The sequence below is a fragment of the Phoenix dactylifera genome, chromosome 8 (genome assembly GCF_051530095.1).
Source record: "Phoenix dactylifera cultivar Ajwa chromosome 8, Ajwa_hap1_PhDact_Kaust_v1.1, whole genome shotgun sequence".
NCBI classification, from domain to species: Eukaryota; Viridiplantae; Streptophyta; class Magnoliopsida; order Arecales; family Arecaceae; genus Phoenix; species Phoenix dactylifera.
Window position 1 is genome coordinate 9,339,574 of NC_143197.1, and position 18,667 is coordinate 9,358,240.

Consider the following 18,667-nt stretch of genomic DNA (forward strand, 5'->3'; position numbering starts at 1 on the left):
TTCTCAAATATAAATTTTAAAACTGATCCTATGCATATGTATTTTAAATAATAAAAATCGCCAGGTGTGAAGGTAGTGAAGTTTTACCTGCCTCTCACCAATAAGCTAGAATCTGGTAGTTCCAAAGTCATTGTCTTGCGCCATCCAGGTTATATTTTATACATAAATTACGTACGCAACAGACGCCAAAAATAGCGTTTCCAAGAAGGGCAGCGGCAGAACCAAAGTAAGTTAAATATTATAATCTTAAAATCCAAGATCAAGCAATATACTTAATAATTGCAAAAGTTCTTGCTCCAAAAAATAATATAAAAAAATTAGTAGAATACGACTCTTAAAGAGCAAAAGAAGATAGTGGAAACAATATAATCGGCAAGAATATGACATCAACAATGAACATTAAAGTAAGTTGAAAATATCATACAAAAAATTACACGTGAGGGCATGGATCAATATGTGATTTTTCATGTTCGAAATTTGTATCAGGTAGCACAGCTTATTTATAATTTATTTAGATCTTTTGAATGATCAATGATATTGTCATAGAAGAGATTGCTTTGCTCAAAGCTCTTTAAATGCCCTCTTCCGGGTGTAGCCAACTTTGCCATCTTAAAATGGGCACTAGAGAAAAATTTTCATGGAGTTTCAATATTAACCTATCTTTTTTACGCCTCGCCTCCTTCTTCTTGTATGTAATTATTAGCTCCCAACTTGGCGAGTCCAAGATGTTCATCTTGGAAACAGACGGCCCACCATCTCTTTTTCTCTAGTTATCAGTCAATGAGGCTGATTTGAGCGCCTAGTGATGATTTCTGTGGTGCTAGTTTTATTCAAGATGATATTGTTTTTGTAGTAATTAGAGGCATGCATAGATCGGATGATAATCATGTTAGGATTATTTTGAACCGAACCCATTTAAATCGGATTTTTAAAATCAGAACTAAATCAATTAAAAAAAAATTGTTTGAACGATTGGGCACGATTGGGTATATTATATTCATGTTCGATGAGTTGGGTTATAGACTAGGCTAAATTTAAACATAAATTTTTATATATATATAAAATGATGTCCAATGAGTTATATCAGACTAAGTTTAAATATATATCTTCTCGCTGGAGAATGTTCGATGCGGGTAGAACCTTTTTTACTTATATCCTTTCCATCCGTAGTAGAGCTCCACCAGCGTGGCGACTCTATCATCATGTGACTATGTGAGTACGTCATATCAGCACCACCTAAGTAAATGACAGACCAAATAGCGATTCCACCAGGCAAACCAAGCGAGAGGTATCCGGTCTCCACATTTAATCGACGTCTGCACGTTTCGAATCTGAGCCTTTTCGGTGGAATCAAAGCTCCATTTCCACCGTGCTACCACCTCGGTGGTGAACTATTTTTTTTTTTTTTTTTGATTGCGTAGGAAAAGATGAAGCTTGAGATACAGTAGAAATTATCTTTCTATGCACTAATTTTAAGACGGCAAAGTTGGTAATACATCAAAGAAGGCATTAAATTGCCCTGGCTCGAGCAATTCCTGCTAATTTTTCTAATTATTATTATTATTATCTGAATTAAAACGGAGGCTAGGGAGGGTGACCACCGGCTTTTATTGCCGAAAAACCCAGTACCAGCGGTACGACCACTCCCGGTGTGGTTGCCGCCTCCAATCCTTGTATTCCATGCCAAATTAGGCCGTCCGTCCCCCTCTGTCGGCCATTTTCGCATAGATCTTGTGGACCGTGCAGCGCCTCATCAGCCATCTCTGCGGCCACAGCGCCGAAGTTTCTCCTCGTAAAGAACTTTAGCCGCCGGGCTGGTCGCAAATTCCGCACTTCCGCAGTAAAATAAATCCACTCTAGAGAGAGGGAGAGAGATGGGAAGGGGTAGGACGGAGATGGAGGTGGGAGCGGACGGGGTCGCTGTCATAACCATTGTCAACCCTCCCGTTAATGCCCTCTCCTTGGATGGTACCTTCTCTTGCTTTTGAAATTTTCGCTTTGCATCCTTTTATTCCTGGGACGTGTATTTGGACCTAGAAAATATTATATATGATGTGTTTTTCAGCTTGGATGATGATTTCATCTGGTTTATGCGATTTGATCATTTAGATTTTTTTGAATTTTTCTTTTTCAATGGCCTTGCATTAAATGGTTTAAGTGAATTCACTCTTAGCAAAATTTAATGTATCACTAAGCTTTGTAGGTGGATACATTAAGTTTAGGGATAGTGTATCACTAAGCTTTGGGGTCAGTTGCTGCATTACTCAGCACCTTGATTGGTAAATTGGTTTGGCATGAGTTGACAAAGATACTGCATTTCATGTACTTTATCCATAATTATTTCTTTTTTTGGAATACCCTGATGTTAGATCTACTCTTATTCAGTATTGAAAAATTATGGTTTCCTTTGAACTGTTGAAGTATCATTTTTCTAATTAAATTCAATAGAAATATGTTGTCTGGTTTCTTTTTGCAGTACTAGTCAGCCTAAAAGAGAATTATGAAGAAGCTTTGAGAAGAGATGATGTGAAAGCGATTGTCCTCACAGGTATCTAGCAGTTTATGTAACAGAGTCTTCTGTTTTGAACAGATTTCTGTTAGACATTATATGATTACACTTACACCTTGTGACAATCGGACAGGTGCAGGAGGGAAGTTCTCAGGAGGTTTTGATATCAGTGCATTTCAAGAGGGAAAAAGTAAGATTAGCATGCATCTGACATTCAACATTTTTCCTATCATATGCTTTCTTTGTTTTGTTAATTTTACTTTTTTATACCATCAGCGAAGCAGGCAAAGGTTGATTTCTCAGCAAATGATTTTCTCAATGACACTTTAGAAGGTATAAGCTAGAGTTTTTAGCTTGATTCTTTTTAGCATCTATTATTTTTAGAAGATTTTATATCACTTTTTCCCCATATTTTTCCTCTTGTCAGGTGCTAGAAAACCTTCAGTGGCAGCTATCGATGGCCTTGCTCTTGGTGGTGGACTTGAGGTTGCAATGGTATGTGTTGGTATATATTACTAAATTACTTTTCACCTCAGTTTTAGTTTGCTTCTGAAGTTAAGCTATTTTATGTAACATGGTCATTTTTCCCTGGTCAGGCATGTCATGGTCGAATTTCTACTTCTACTGCTCAACTGGGTTTGCCTGAACTTCGGCTTGGAATTATTCCCGGCATGGGAGGTATTTTTGTAAACATGTTCTCCTTGCCAGTTTACAGAAGAAGAGTTTTTCTTGCATAATGCATGAACTATAATAAAGTGGGTTCCTTAAAAGTAAATTCTAAATTCATATATTAGTGAGATAGAACATGGTCTTAGGCATTTGGGAAATCTTCCTTGGAATTGCAAAAGTGGTTGCATTATTTCTCTTATAATACCATGTTGCACAGGTTTCTAGCTCTAAGCTTTCTATAATGGTTGAGCCGAACCACTGTCTCCATATGCAATGATGTAGGCTTGGTAATTGTGGAAGAATATGCGGCATACCCTTCAACATTTATATTTTGGTTAGGGTTCAAGTCAGAAATTATCTAGCACATGCTTAATAGCTTGGTTAGCTTTGAAACTATGAATAGGGTTTTATACATATTAACCACATACAGTAGAATGATCTTGAGAGTTTAGACTATTATATTTTCAAGGACCATTTATGTACCATGTTAAGCAGCTTATTATCACCCATTCTTATGAGTTTTCCTCCTTTTTTTTTTGCTAATAATTTGGTACTGCATGTAATACCTATTCACCAGTTAAATGTGGAAAACATATTTTGTGATTTTGGAGAACATAGCACGAAAATCCAAAGTACCGTGCCAGTTCGGGAGGTGGGATTTGATCACTTCAAATCAAATCGGGCGGTACGGGGCATACCGTACCGGTTCGGTACTGGTATGGGTGGCGTATCGACATTCGGTACGCTAAAAAAATTCCGTACCATACCATACCGACACCGTGCTAGTGTGGCACCGGTATGAGGTCTGGTACCAAGACGGTGAACCTTGCTTCAAATAGTGTTCAACCAGCATTTTTTTTTCTTTTGAGTAGGGGAGGAGAGCAGTTGTTAAATAGGCATTAAAGCAAATATATAGTATTTGGTGAATTGGCTTTTAATGTAAACTTGAGCATTTATATACCTTAGGTTGATGAAGGTTGATGATGTGTCACATGACAAGTGATGGATGTCAACACTCCCTCCATTATAGCTAACTCTGAACTTGCTAACCGATCGATCATTCAAGAAAAATAGAAGAAAAATATTTAAAATTTAACTCTATGACTAGTCGGTGCACACATAACTCATGTTATGTTACTATGCTATGATATTTCTGATGATACCTTAACAACCTTTTTTACTTAATTAATGTGCTATAGTATTGCTTATATTAGCCTTTTTTTTGTTTATTTATTTATTTTCATAATATCTCTTATCAACTGCCCTCGTATGATTGCTCATTTATGATGATGTATTTTACCGTAATTCTTCATGTTTATCTTTCATTACTTATTGCAATGACCTCTTTTTATGCATTCTTTTAAGTTTAACTAGCACAGAGTAAATACTCTTTTTATGGTTTGGTAATACTGTGCCCATTGACTAGCACAGAGTAATGAGGTAGGCAAAGGACTTTACAAACTTGTCTCTCTCATAAACAGGTTGTTGTGCTATTTACCTTTGCATTCTTTTGCACTATCAGACATACTTTCCTTGTTCCAGGGACACAACGTCTTCCACGCCTTGTCGGTCTTTCAAAAGCTCTTGAAATGATGCTGGTAATTTGCTCTTAATTTTTGTTGCCTATTATTGTTGTTTTTGTTAAAAAATCATCTACCTTCAGTTCTTAAGTCAAATTTCATGGATCATCACTTTCATATTCTATTTCTCTGCATAGATGTCCAAGTCAATGAATGGAGACGAAGCTCATGCATTGGGTCTTGTGGACGCCATTGTTTCACCCGATGAACTGGTCAAGACTGCTCGTTCTTGGGCTTTGGACATTGTTGAATTAAGAAGGCCATGGATTAAAAGTCTTTACAGAACTGACAAATTAGAGCCTCTTGGGATGGCTAGAGAAATTCTCAATTTTGCAAGAGATCAGGCTCAAAAACAAGCTGCTAAACTCCAACATCCTCTGATTTGTATTGATGTCATTGAAGAGGGTATAGTTTCAGGACCCCTAGCCGGACTTTGGAAGGTAAGTTTATTATTTTGCTGTATCTCCTAGTAGAGCCAGTTATCAAACTTTTTTCATTTGTCTAACATTTGGTGTTGACAGGAATTGTACTCTTCTCGGATGCTTCAATCTTCTGAGACAAGCAAGAGCTTGATGCACATCTTCTTTGCACAACGTGCGACCTCAAAGGTGTAGGGTTTTAGCATGTTATAATGCGCAGCGGAAGCTAGGGATTTTAAAAATTTCTTAATAAAGTCCCTATGCATGAAACCCTTTTAAGCCTAGATCACCTTAATGATTACAATCAAATGATATAAAATAAATGCAGAATTAGTAGAATACCTCAAACGCTAATCCAAAGTGTACAATCTCCACGAGGCGTCCAAGTGTCCGCCCTCCAATGGTGATCCACACGAAAACTTGATCAAGACTTTAGCTCCAAAGACTTTTGATCCTTAATGCAGAATTCTTCTAAAGAACTCTAATGGCTTGCTTTCCTTCCTTTTTATTTTTCTTTAGCCTTTTAAAATCACTTCTAATCCTTTTGTCCTAAAGAAGACCACCTTGTCTTGGCTTAGGACACACTAGAAGCAATGCTAGAAAGAAAGAAACTAATGTAAGAAAGAAAGAAGAGAGGAGTGGGGTGGAATTGGAATGATGAAACCCATGGAGTGCTAACCTATTTATAATAGGTGTAGGGATGCATCTCCAAGGGATGCATCCCATCCACACATCCTCTCATGAAAGGGCATCATCTAAAGGGCCATATCAAATAAGAGGAGGTGCAGATCAAGTGAGGAGGTGTATCAAATGATATGTCCTTTCATGTGGTGCCATATTTTGACCAAGTCAACATCACATGCTAATCACATGTCCATCACGCCTCACCTCTTGATCTTTCATGATGATGATCCAAGGGCTCCAATGCAAGGCGCCATTCACTTTACCCATTATGTCTTCATCCAATGGTGGGATTAAGATCCAATGGTCAATTATGGTAGCCATCCTCTAACCCAATCCAATTGGGTTAAACCAACTCTCCATTATGTCTTCATCCAACGGTAGATCAAGATCTAACGGTCTAGATTGAATGATTTATTAAATCTAATCCAATTAGACTCAAACCAAGCCAATTAGGTGCCAACTCTTGGCTAACCCATATTAGAATATGATCTAATCAAATTAGATCAATTAAGAATCAGATTCGAATCCAATACGAATCAGATTCGAATCCAATTCGAATTAGGAGCTAAGGTTTGCAACACCTGCTAGGATGTTTATCTTGCAAACATGATCTAATCCAATTAGACCCTTAATAAGTTTTCTTGTGTGTGACCCATTGGGTTCCATACTTAGCCAGCAATAGGTGTGAGTGCGAGTTGACCCAACTTGATTAGAACTCTTCTAATCGATTTAAGTCCAAACTGCGCGAACCCGAACTTAACAATTAGAATCCTTTCTAATTGGTGATCGAATTAACTCTTTAATTTGATCAAACCTATAAAACAAGATTGACGTCTAGCAACGTGTCATGTCTACCCGGAAAATATGGAATTTGGTAGAAATACCAAAAATACCCTTCAGTGGCAAGTTACCATGCAATTCAATCCTTTAATCAAACTGCATCCCAAATATGCATATGAGTATGAATATATGTCAAACTCAATTTCATATTCATATTTTTCTCAATCTTTTAATGATAATTCAAATAATGAAACATTAGAAACTCTTTCTAATTTTCATTCTACTTTGATCAAAGGTTTCCTGAATTATCATATGATTAGAATAAATAGGATGCTATCTTCTCTTACCAGAAGTGATTAATTCCTTGTTGACCTACTCATAATCTTCGTACACAATTCACCATATCCAGAAGACCTCGTACATAACTTATTGTCATGAATGAGTGTAAACCAAAATATGGGTTCATGTGCACAAGATACCATGGTGATCTCAGGTCATAGGATCAGTTGCACAACTCCCACTAAGAGAATCATCTTTTGACATGTAAGTAAGACTTCATAAGATTTTTCTTTGTAGGTCAATTCAGTGAACTCATTCCTCTAATGAGCACCCACATCTTTGTATTAGTGTCTCCACACAAATGATTGTGAGATCAATCATCCTCTGCATCGAGCATACATAAGACATGCCAGTCTTTCCGGTAATCATTGATCCCCGACTCAATGTACCAATGACTGGGAATATTTAAGATTAGGATTTTAGGATTTTAAGTCTCACTAGTATGATTTCATCATAGTCTTAAAACCATTGCCCTAAACTAAGGAGTTTATCATAAATATAATCAACAGCATATGATAAAACATAACGCCTTTATTCATATTTAAATGTCATGTACATGATTTGGACAAATCAAAAGAAAAAACCTTTCGCAATACATATTGCGATTGGCTTGTAGGGCATCTACTCTTTCAATCTCCCACTTGCACTAAAGCCAATCGCTCTTATATTTTATCCCCATACAATCGAGGTGGCGATCGAACTGCTGTTGTGGTAGAGCTTTAGTGAACGGGTCTGCTAAGTTGTTCTTTGTGTCTACTCGTTCAATGACTATGTCTTGTCTCTCGACGATCTCTCGAACGAGGTGGAAGCGTCTTAGAATGTGCTTGGATTTGTGATGAGATCTTGGTTCCTTTGCTTGAGCAACAGCTCCAGTGTTGTCACAATAAACTGAAACTGGTCCAGCAATCTCAGGAACTACTCCTAACTCAGCGATGAACTTCTTCATCCAGACAGCTTCCTTAGCGGCTTCACTTACAGCGATGTATTCTGCCTCAGTAGTTGAGTCAGCTACAGTTTGCTGCTTGGAACTCTTCCAGCTCACTGCACCACCATTTAGGGTAAAGACATACCCTGAAGTGGACTTGCTATCATCTGGATCTGATTGAAAACTAGAATCAGAAAATCCTTCTAGTTTCAACTCAGATCCTCCATAAACTAGAAAAATATCTTTAGTCCTTCTTAAGTACTTAAGAATATTTTTCATAGCTATCCAATGATTTTCTCCTGGATCAGCCTGGAATCTGCTTGTTATGCCTAAGGCATAAGCAACATCAGGCCTAGTACATAGCATAGCATACATAATTGATCCTACTGCCGAAGCATAGGGAATAGAATTCATTCTATTCCTCTCTTCAGATGTCTTAGGAGACATCTTCTTAGAGAGACGTATGCCATGACTCATAGGTAAGTAACCTCTTTTACTTCCTTCCATGCTGAATCTTTTTAGCACACGATCTATGTACTTAGACTGGGACAAGCCTAGCATCCTTTTAGATCTATCCCTATAGATCTTTATACCAAGTATATAGGATGCTTCTCCCAAGTCTTTCATGGAAAAGCTTTTTGATAGCCAAGTTTTGACCGATTGTAACATTGGAATATCATTTCCAATGATTAGTATGTCATCTACATACAATATTAAGAAGACAACGGCACTCCCACTAGTCTTCTTGTACACACATGGTTCATCCACATTTTTGATAAAACCAAACTCTTTGACTGTTGTATCAAAACGGATGTTCCAACTCCTCGATGCTTGCTTTAATCCATAAATGGATCTCTTAAGCTTGCATACTTGATTTGCTCTCCCACTTGAGACAAATCCTTCTGGCTGTGTCATGTAAACCTCTTCCTCAAGATAACCATTAAGGAAGGCGGTTTTGACATCCATCTGCCAAATTTCATAATCATAGTATGCAGCTATTGCAAGCAAAATCCGAATAGATTTAAGCATGGCAACTGGTGAAAAAGTTTCATCATAGTCAATTCCTTGCTTTTGCCTGAAACCTTTTGCCACCAATCTAGCCTTGTAGGTTTCTACTTGGCCATCTGCTCCAATCTTCTTCTTATAGACCCATTTGCAACCTATAGGGTTAACACCTTCTGGTGCATCAACCAAAGTCCATACTTGGTTGGTATACATAGAGTCTATTTCGGATTTCATAGCTTCTAACCATTTGTTAGAGTCATTACTCATGATAGCTTCCGAATAGGTCAGAGGATCATCATTTTCGATGATGTGGGCTTCATCATTCTCAATGATAAACCCATACCTCTTAGGTGCATTTCGCACTCTATCTGACCTTTGGAGAGGAGATGTGTGTTGTGGTTGTACTTCATCAATGGGTACATTTGGTTGAAGAATTTCTTGTGTTTCTATTTGTAGGTCTTGAACTTCATTAAGTTCAATTCTTCTTTCACTGTCCTTTTCTAAGATAAACTCTTTTTCTAAGAAAGTGGCATGCCTACTAACAAATACCTTTTGTTCAGTAGGGTGATAGAAGAGATATCCAATACTTTCTTTGGAATAACCTATAAATGTACATTTATCTGATCTAGCACTTAGCTTATGTCCAAAATTTCTTTTGACATATGCTTGGCAGCCCCATATTTTAAAATATTTAAGATTGGGCTTTCTACCTCTCCATATCTCATATGGAGTACTAGATACAGATTTTGAAGGTATCCTGTTTAGCACATATGTAGCAGTTTCTAAGGCATAACCCCAGAAGGAAATAGGAAGATCTGTAAAGCACATCATGGACCTTACCATATCTAATAGAGTACGATTCCTCCGTTCAGCTACACCATTTAGTTGTGGCGTATACGGAGGTGTCCATTCAGAGAGAATGCCCTTTTCTTTAAGATGATTTAAAAATTCACTAGAAAGGTATTCACCTCCTCGATCAGATCGAAGGATTTTAATACACTTTCCGGTTTGTTTTTCAACCATACTTTGATACTCTTTAAACTTATCAAAGGCTTCGTATTTATGTTTCATAAGATACACAAATCCGAACCTTGATAAATCATCAGTGAATGTGATGAAGTAAGAGTATCCACCTCTAGCTGGAGTTGTCATAGGACCACATACATCTGTATGTATAAGTCCTAATAACTCACTTGCCCTTTCTCCATGTCCAGTGAATGGAGACTTGGTCATTTTTCCCATAAGACAAGATTCACAAGTTCCTAATGATTCATAATCATAAGGATCAAAGAACTCTTCTTTGTATAACTTGTTAATTCTTGATTCACTTATGTGACCAAGTCGGCAATGCCAAAGGAGGGTATTATTCACTTCCTCTCTCTTTCTTTTATTGCTTTTATTAATATGAAAGACATTGTCATTAAGTAATAAAACTAGAAGACCATTTTCCATAATGCCATTGCAAAGATGCTTATTAGAAAAATAAATAGAGCAACCATTGCCCTTTCCATTAATTTCAAAACCTTTCTTTAACAACAAAGGAATGGAAATTACATTTCTAATAATTTTGGGCATATAATAACAATCTTCTAATTGTAGGAGCTTTTCCGAAGGCAATTCCAAGTTGTAGGTTCCAACAGCTTCAGCCTGGATGGACTCTCCTCCAGCGCCATACAGCTCGAAGTCACCTTTCTTCAAAATTTTAATTTTCTGTAGTCCATGCAAAGATTTGCAAATGTGAAAACCACAGCCGGTATCCAATACCCATGAATTTGAATTTGAAGAACTTAATGACAAGTTGGCATGTAACATAAACATACCTTTTGATGCAACTCTTGCATCGGTCTTCATACTTGCAAGAAAACTCTTGCAATTCCTTTTCCAGTGGCCAGCTTTGCCGCAATGAAAACAGGTACTTGATCCGGAGTTTTTCTTTCCTTTTTTCTTTTTGATGCTACTCTTGGGGTTCAATCGTTTCTTAGAACCCTTATTTCCCGATTTCCTCATAGAGGTGCTATTTATAAGAAGGAGTGGACCTTTATCCTTCTTAATATGCCCTTCAGCTGTTTTGAGCATATTTAACAACTCGGGCAGGGAGGTGTTCAGCTTGTTCATGTGAAAGTTCACAACAAACTGAGAGAATGAATCAGGCAGTGATTGCAGGATCAAATCCTGACTGAGCTCACTATCCATAGCAAAACCTAATTGACTTAATCTGGTGATCAAGTCTATAACCATAAGAACATGGTTTTGCACTGAAGTTCCTTCATTCATTCTAGCACGGAACAACTGCTTAGATATCTCATACCTAGCAGTCCTGCTTTGTTCTCCATACAACTCTTTTAAATTGAGAAGTATGGATTGAGTGTCCATGCCTTCATGTTGCCTCTGTAATTCATTGTTCATAGAGGCAAGTATGATACATTTGACAATCACACTGTCATTTTTCCACATCTTATGTGTGGCAACCTCCTCTTCTATAGCATCATCCCCTAGATCTCCAAGATCAGGGGTTTCAAGTATATAGAAAATTTTCTCCTGAGTGAGTACTATCTTTAAATTCCTCAACCAGTCCACATAGTTTGGTCCGGTCAACTTGTTGGCATCTAAGATGCCTCTTAGTGAAAGTGAAGAAGCCATTTAATAATTCTACATATGCAAGAACAAAACTAATATAAGCAGACCAATCATGATGACATGTTTGCAACTAGATAAGGACTTTAATCTAATTTGTCTCCTACTATTTTTATCGAATATCATAGCCCTCCCCTATGATAAACGTGAAAATATAATTTTTCTTAGTAGGGTTGAGATCCTAATTCATCATAAAAAGCCTTGTGTTTACACAACAAACTCTTATGAGTTCAAAGGTAGGAAACTCTTTCCAATTGCATCTCATACAATTCTCAACTTTATCTTGTCCTCTTAAAATACTTATTGCCTTGTGTTAGCACAACAAACAATAATATTTTAGTTAAGTCAAACCCTTCATTTCCATATAGTCATATTCGAATAATATTGCCCTTGTGGTTGCACAACAAGGCAATATATTAAAATATGCCATAAGCATCTTAATGCACCAAGACAGTATAACATCAGTCCCCATTGCAAGTCTTGTGTTAGCACAACAAACTAGCATGGATCTTGACATAATAATATCGAGGCATGAAGGAAGGCTATCAATAGTGTTATATCAATATTAAGCTTATCCATAATAGGCAATCAAATAATTGGCCAGGTAAGCAGGTGGGAGGCTCCCCTTACTCAGAGAGTAAGGTCCTAATTAAGTAACCACCTTTAGTGCTTTCCTTAGACACCAATTAGATTAATTGTTCTAGAATGGGTTAGCTCAAAGTTTTTCAACACTATGACTTAATATAATTTTTATTGAGGGCTTACTAGTCTCTAGCACATTCTTTAATTGTAACATACATTTAACATGTCTAAAATAAACTATTATGCATCATGGCTATCTCATAGCATGTATAAATCATAAGCAATTAATTAACATGCTTCAACATATTTTCATATGGAAAATTTCATATCATGATATTTTATTACATAACATATCATATATTAATCATACATTTCAACATTTCTCTAAGCATATGACATTACTATCTCATAGTAAATTAATAATCATACATCATACATAATTATTTGATTGAACCAATTAAGGATGGCTCTGATACCACTGTAGGGTTTTAGCATGTTATAATGCGCAGCGGAAGCTAGGGATTTTAAAAATTTCTTAATAAAGTCCCTATGCATGAAACCCTTTTAAGCCTAGATCACCTTAATGATTACAATCAAATGATATAAAATAAATGCAGAATTAGTAGAATACCTCAAACGCTAATCCAAAGTGTACAATCTCCACGAGGCGTCGAAGTGTCCGCCCTCCAATGGTGATCCACACGAAAACTTGATCAAGACTTTAGCTCCAAAGACTTTTGATCCTTAATGCAGAATTCTTCTAAAGAACTCTAATGGCTTGCTTTCCTTCCTTTTTATTTTTCTTTAGCCTTCTAAAATCACTTCTAATCCTTTTGTCCTAAAGAAGACCACCTTGTCTTGGCTTAGGACACACTAGAAGCAATGCTAGAAAGAAAGAAACTAATGTAAGAAAGAAAGAAGAGAGGAGTGGGGTGGAATTGGAATGATGAAACCCATGGAGTGCTAACCTATTTATAATAGGTGTAGGGATGCATCTCCAAGGGATGCATCCCATCCACACATCCTCTCATGAAAGGGCATCATCTAAAGGGCCATATCAAATAAGAGGAGGTGCAGATCAAGTGAGGAGGTGTATCAAATGATATGTCCTTTCATGTGGTGCCATATTTTGACCAAGTCAACATCACATGCTAATCACATGTCCATCACGCCTCACCTCTTGATCTTTCATGATGATGATCCAAGGGCTCCAATGCAAGGCGCCATTCACTTTACCCATTATGTCTTCATCCAATGGTGGGATTAAGATCCAATGGTCAATTATGGTAGCCATCCTCTAACCCAATCCAATTGGGTTAAACCAACTCTCTATTATGTCTTCATCCAACGGTAGATCAAGATCTAACGGTCTAGATTGAATGATTTATTAAATCTAATCCAATTAGACTCAAACCAAGCCAATTAGGTGCCAACTCTTGGCTAACCCATATTAGAATATGATCTAATCAAATTAGATCAATTAAGAATCAGATTCGAATCCAATTCGAATCAGATTCGAATCCAATTCGAATCAGATTCGAATCCAATTCGAATTAGGAGCTAAGGTTTGCAACACCTGCTAGGATGTTTATCTTGCAGACATGATCTAATCCAATTAGACCCTTAATAAGTTTTCTTGTGTGTGACCCATTGGGTTCCATACTTAGCCAGCAATAGGTGTGAGTGCGAGTTGACCCAACTTGATTAGAACTCTTCTAATCGATTTAAGTCCAAACTGCGCGAACCCGAACTTAACAATTAGAATCCTTTCTAATTGGTGATCGAATTAACTCTTTAATTTGATCAAACCTATAAAACAAGATTGACGTCTAGCAACGTGTCATGTCTACCCGGAAAATATGGAATTTGGTGGAAATACCAAAAATACCCTTCAGTGGCAAGTTACCATGCAATTCAATCCTTTAATCAAACTGCATCCCAAATATGCATATGAGTATGAATATATGTCAAACTCAATTTCATATTCATATTTTTCTCAATCTTTTAATGATAATTCAAATAATGAAACATTAGAAACTCTTTCTAATTTTCATTCTACTTTGATCAAAGGTTTCCTGAATTATCATATGATTAGAATAAATAGGATGCTATCTTCTCTTACTAGAAGTGATTAATTCCTTGTTGACCTACTCATAATCTTCGTACACAATTCACCATATCCAGAAGACCTCGTACATAACTTATTGTCATGAATGAGTGTAAACCAAAATATGGGTTCATGTGCACAAGATACCATGGTGATCTCAGGTCATAGGATCAGTTGCACAACTCCCACTAAGAGAATCATCTTTTGACATGTAAGTAAGACTTCATAAGATTTCTCTTTGTAGGTCAATTCAGTGAACTCATTCCTCTAATGAGCACCCACATCTTTGTATTAGTGTCTCCACACAAATGATTGTGAGATCAATCATCCTCTGCATCGAGCATACATAAGACATGCCAGTCTTTCCGGTAATCATTGATCCCCGACTCAATGTACCAATGACTGGAAATATTTAAGATTAGGATTTTAGGATTTTAAGTCTCACTAGTATGATTTCATCATAGTCTTAAAACCATTGCCCTAAACTAAGGAGTTTATCATAAATATAATCAACAGCATATGATAAAACATAACGCCTTTATTCATATTTAAATGTCATGTACATGATTTGGACAAATCAAAAGAAAAAACCTTTCGCAATACATATTGCGATTGGCTTGTAGGGCATCTACTCTTTCAAAAGGTTAATGGAATTCTGTGTGGCATTTGAGGTTATATGCATTTAGTACATTTTTGCTTCTCCATGTGCCATGTTTATGGATTAAACTTTGTTCTCAGTCTTCTAATGCTGTACTCATGTCCTTTTTTTTTCTAAATTTGATGCACCATAATTCCCTGTGATCCCATCGTTAAGATAAATAAAACTACTACCACATGAATTCATGAGGTGATGTTTGCTGCCAAACTGACAAAATTAAGAATGACAATTTATTGATCTAAGGATTTGATGCTTGAAACAACAAACAGATTGTATACCATGCTTCTATATTTCTAGAAACTGGTTTCTTGACAACTCTGCAATAACCTTGGTTTTGAAACGGGCTAGTTTTTAAGGTACAAAATCTGTGCACATGCGTAGGTAAACCTGATGGTATAGCCTACTGGTCCCGGAACTTTCTCTTAATCATTTTGATTAACTGCAGCTATTCAAGTTTACTTGTTTTGCTGTGATTAGTTATGGGAAACTATTGTCAGTAGACATTTTCTCATGTGATCCTGATGAAGTTTTTCCAGAAAGCTCCTTGATAATAGAATTTCGTAACAGATATTGTATAGGAGGCTATTTTCCATTGTTTTCATTGAAGAATATTGCACTATTTTGGAGGCCATGCATGTTTAGGAGGCTATGTTGAGTTTCTTTTTCAGTGAACCTATTAGTTTGTACACTTTGTGATGTGATAGGTTCCCGGCATTACCGACATAGGCTTGACGCCCAGAAGAATACGTAAAGTTGCGATCGTTGGAGGAGGTTTAATGGGTTCTGGAATTGCCACTGCACTGATACTGAGCAATTATTTGGTAATCCTAAAAGAAGTAAATGAGAACTTCTTACAGTCAGGGGTTGGCAAAGTCAAAGGTTACTGTGACTTCAATTAACCTCCTCATTATATAGGGGACATTTTTTTTCTAAATTCTATATCTCTTTCTTTTTCACATGCATGATAGCTATTATACTTACTTTCTAGGTTTCTTTTCAGCCAATTTGCAGGGTTATGTCAAGAAAAGAAAAATGACTCAAGAGGAATGCGGGAAGGCCCTCTCTCTCCTCATAGGTGTTCTTGACTATGAGCACTTCAAAGATGTGGACATGGTCATTGAGGTAACTTCATAGTTAATCTTTTCCTTTTAGCTTTCTCATTCCAATCCTCTGAAACTTTTATTTGTCTTTTCAACTCTTGCTTTTTCTGTTTGATTGGCCTTAAACATTTGTAAGTTGTGACAGGCAGTTATCGAGAATGTGTCTTTAAAGCAGCAAATATTTGCTGATCTGGAAAAATACTGCCCTCCTCATTGCATACTTGCTAGTAACACTTCGACGATTGACTTAAATTCAATCGGAGAGAAGACTATGTCGCAAGATCGTATTGTGGGTGCACATTTTTTTAGGTAATGCGATTTTAAGCGCAACGTTTCTTTTTATTTTTGTACCTCCATCTGATGTGTTCTTATTCTGCAGTCCTGCCCATGTCATGCCGCTTTTGGAGATAGTTTATACTCGTACAACCTCTCCACAAGTTGTTGTGGACTTGCTAGGTGTTGCAAGGAAGATTCATAAAACCCCTATTGTTGTTGGGAACTGTACTGGTTTTGCTGTCAATCGGATGTTTTTTCCTTACTCACAGGCAGCCGCTTTACTTGTTGATCATGGCTTAGATGTGTATCAGATTGATCGTGTGATTACCAAATTTGGAATGCCAATGGGGCCTTTCAGGTATTAATAAATCTTACTTTGAAACTGGAATTTGGATTTATCTTTCTTATTAGAACTGTCCATATTGCATATGACTAGGCAATGGATTTGATAAGTCATCTGGTCTGAGGTTGGGGAGAGCAGAAAGATTGTTGCTTGTTTCCTATGTAATTGAGTGACCTAAGGCCTTTTATTGCTGTGTCTACACAGACTGGCTGATCTGGTTGGGTTCAAGGTCGCTGTGGCTACTGGTACCCAATACCTCCAAAGTTTCCCTGAGAGATGCTACAGGTCAATGTTGATACCCATTATGCTTCAGGATAAAAGGATAGGTACTAATGTTTTTTTGACTGCTATAGAATTAGTGCAAGATTATGTCAATATCCTCCTTTAGGCCTTATGGCAATTCACTTGCCAATCCATCTACCGCATCAGAGCCCAAAATTTCAGTACCCATACACCTTTGTAAGTTGTAACATTTATGACAGGTGAATCTTCGCGCAAGGGGTTCTATGTGTATGATGAAAAATGGAAGGCTAGTCCAGATCCTGATATAAAGAAGTACATTGAGAAATCAAGGAGCATATCTGCTGTTACCCAAGGCCCCAAGGTCTCCTTGTTTTCTCTAAAAACTGAATCCTGTTCTTATTTTAGGACTAAATTTTACTTGATTACTTCCGCCTTATCTGCACATAGTGTCGAAACAGTCTGGGTTTCTTTGTTAAACTTCATCCTTTTCCCATGTGATAATCAACATCATTGCTATTAATTCAAATAATATTACTATTTGCAACTTGTTGATTGTTGATATAATTATTTTGTTTCTTATGCTGTGCTCCCACAATTAAACCAGAGTTGCCACTTATTGGAAACTTCAAAATGCATCAGATGCATTAATGTATTTTAGGGATGAGTGCAGGTGATCGAGCTAGCAGATAAAGATATAATAGAGATGATATTCTTCCCTGTTGTAAATGAGGCTTGTCGTGTCCTCGATGAAGGAATTGCTTCCAAGTCATCGGATCTTGATATTGCCTCCATCATGGGCATGGGTTTTCCCTCATACAGGTCATATTCTTTGTCATTAACATTAGTAAGTGATTCTTGGTTACTTGCTAAGTAGGCTGCTACAAAGCTGCACTTGACATCATTTCTTGACACCAGGGGTGGCACTATGTTTTGGGCCGACTCTTTAGGGGCAAATTATGTATTTTCTAGACTGGAGGAATGGTCAAAGATGTATGGCGATTTTTTCAAGCCTTGCGCATATCTGAAAGAAAGAGCCACAAGAGGCATACCTCTGGTGAGAGTTGAATTCTTTTCTTTGAATGGTGCATTGAGCAATGTAGTTTGTCCATTTCATCATCTAAATGTATCTTTAATGGATGCAGAGTGCCCAGGTTAATCAAGCCAAGTCCCGATTATAGAGTACTAGTGCGGCGATCTTTTCATCCTTTTATCCATGGAATTGATGGCAAGTTATTTTTGATGGTATTGTTCTCAGCTAAGTGATTGATGAACAACATGGACATTGTATTGTTTTCAAGCTAAGCTGTGGAAAGAGCCCATGTTTTTTATGATGATCCCAAATAGGATTAGCATATGGTAGCTGCAGCATGTTTTTTCCCCATCCCTCGATTGTTGTGAGTTATATTTAGTATGCTTGCTTTGTATAAAAGACGAGTGGCTATGTGATGTGCCATTAGAAACACAAGGAACTGAGGTAGTGTGGATTCACCAGTAACCAGATCTTGTGTAATTTCTGTTTCATGACAAATTGGATCCCTTTACCTTACTTATGGTCATGATTCTAATACTATGGATTTCAAAAATACTAATTGTCGTTTTGAATTAATGTTTTTCTTTTTCATCTTATACTTTGCGAAGATTTGAGTAACTCCTGCAAGCATGGTACACGATTATCTTTTCGTAAAAATAATCTCGATTATTAATGCATTTAAGGCCCTCAAAAAGGATGGAGAAAATCAAATGATGATTTCTTATGGTAACTCATTTCTTGAGAATGAATTGGATAGAATCATCTCAAAAAGAGAATAGAATGG

At 37.0% G+C, this 18,667-nt stretch overlaps 1 protein-coding gene across 2 annotated transcripts; it reads left to right on the forward strand.

The window, feature by feature from the left end:
• Positions 1-1,499: 1,499 nt before the first annotated feature.
• LOC120107306 (glyoxysomal fatty acid beta-oxidation multifunctional protein MFP-a-like) lies at positions 1,500-18,436 on the forward strand. Of its 2 annotated transcripts, XM_089924746.1 has the most exons (18): positions 1,500-1,968; positions 2,477-2,548; positions 2,643-2,699; positions 2,786-2,842; positions 2,937-3,004; positions 3,106-3,187; positions 4,721-4,776; positions 4,896-5,198; positions 5,280-5,366; positions 15,596-15,770; positions 15,892-16,013; positions 16,137-16,300; positions 16,371-16,625; positions 16,815-16,936; positions 17,093-17,214; positions 17,524-17,672; positions 17,769-17,907; positions 17,996-18,436. In XM_089924746.1, exons 1-18 carry the CDS (start codon positions 1,875-1,877, stop codon positions 18,029-18,031), a joined length of 2,160 nt encoding a protein of 719 aa, XP_089780872.1. In that variant the 5' UTR covers positions 1,500-1,874; the 3' UTR covers positions 18,032-18,436. The 2 variants fall into 2 exon arrangements, with proteins under 2 accessions (XP_089780872.1, XP_038976451.3); XM_039120523.3 differs by lacking the exon at positions 5,280-5,366 and having other exon boundaries at positions 1,580-1,968.
• The last annotated feature ends 231 nt before the right edge of the window (positions 18,437-18,667 follow it).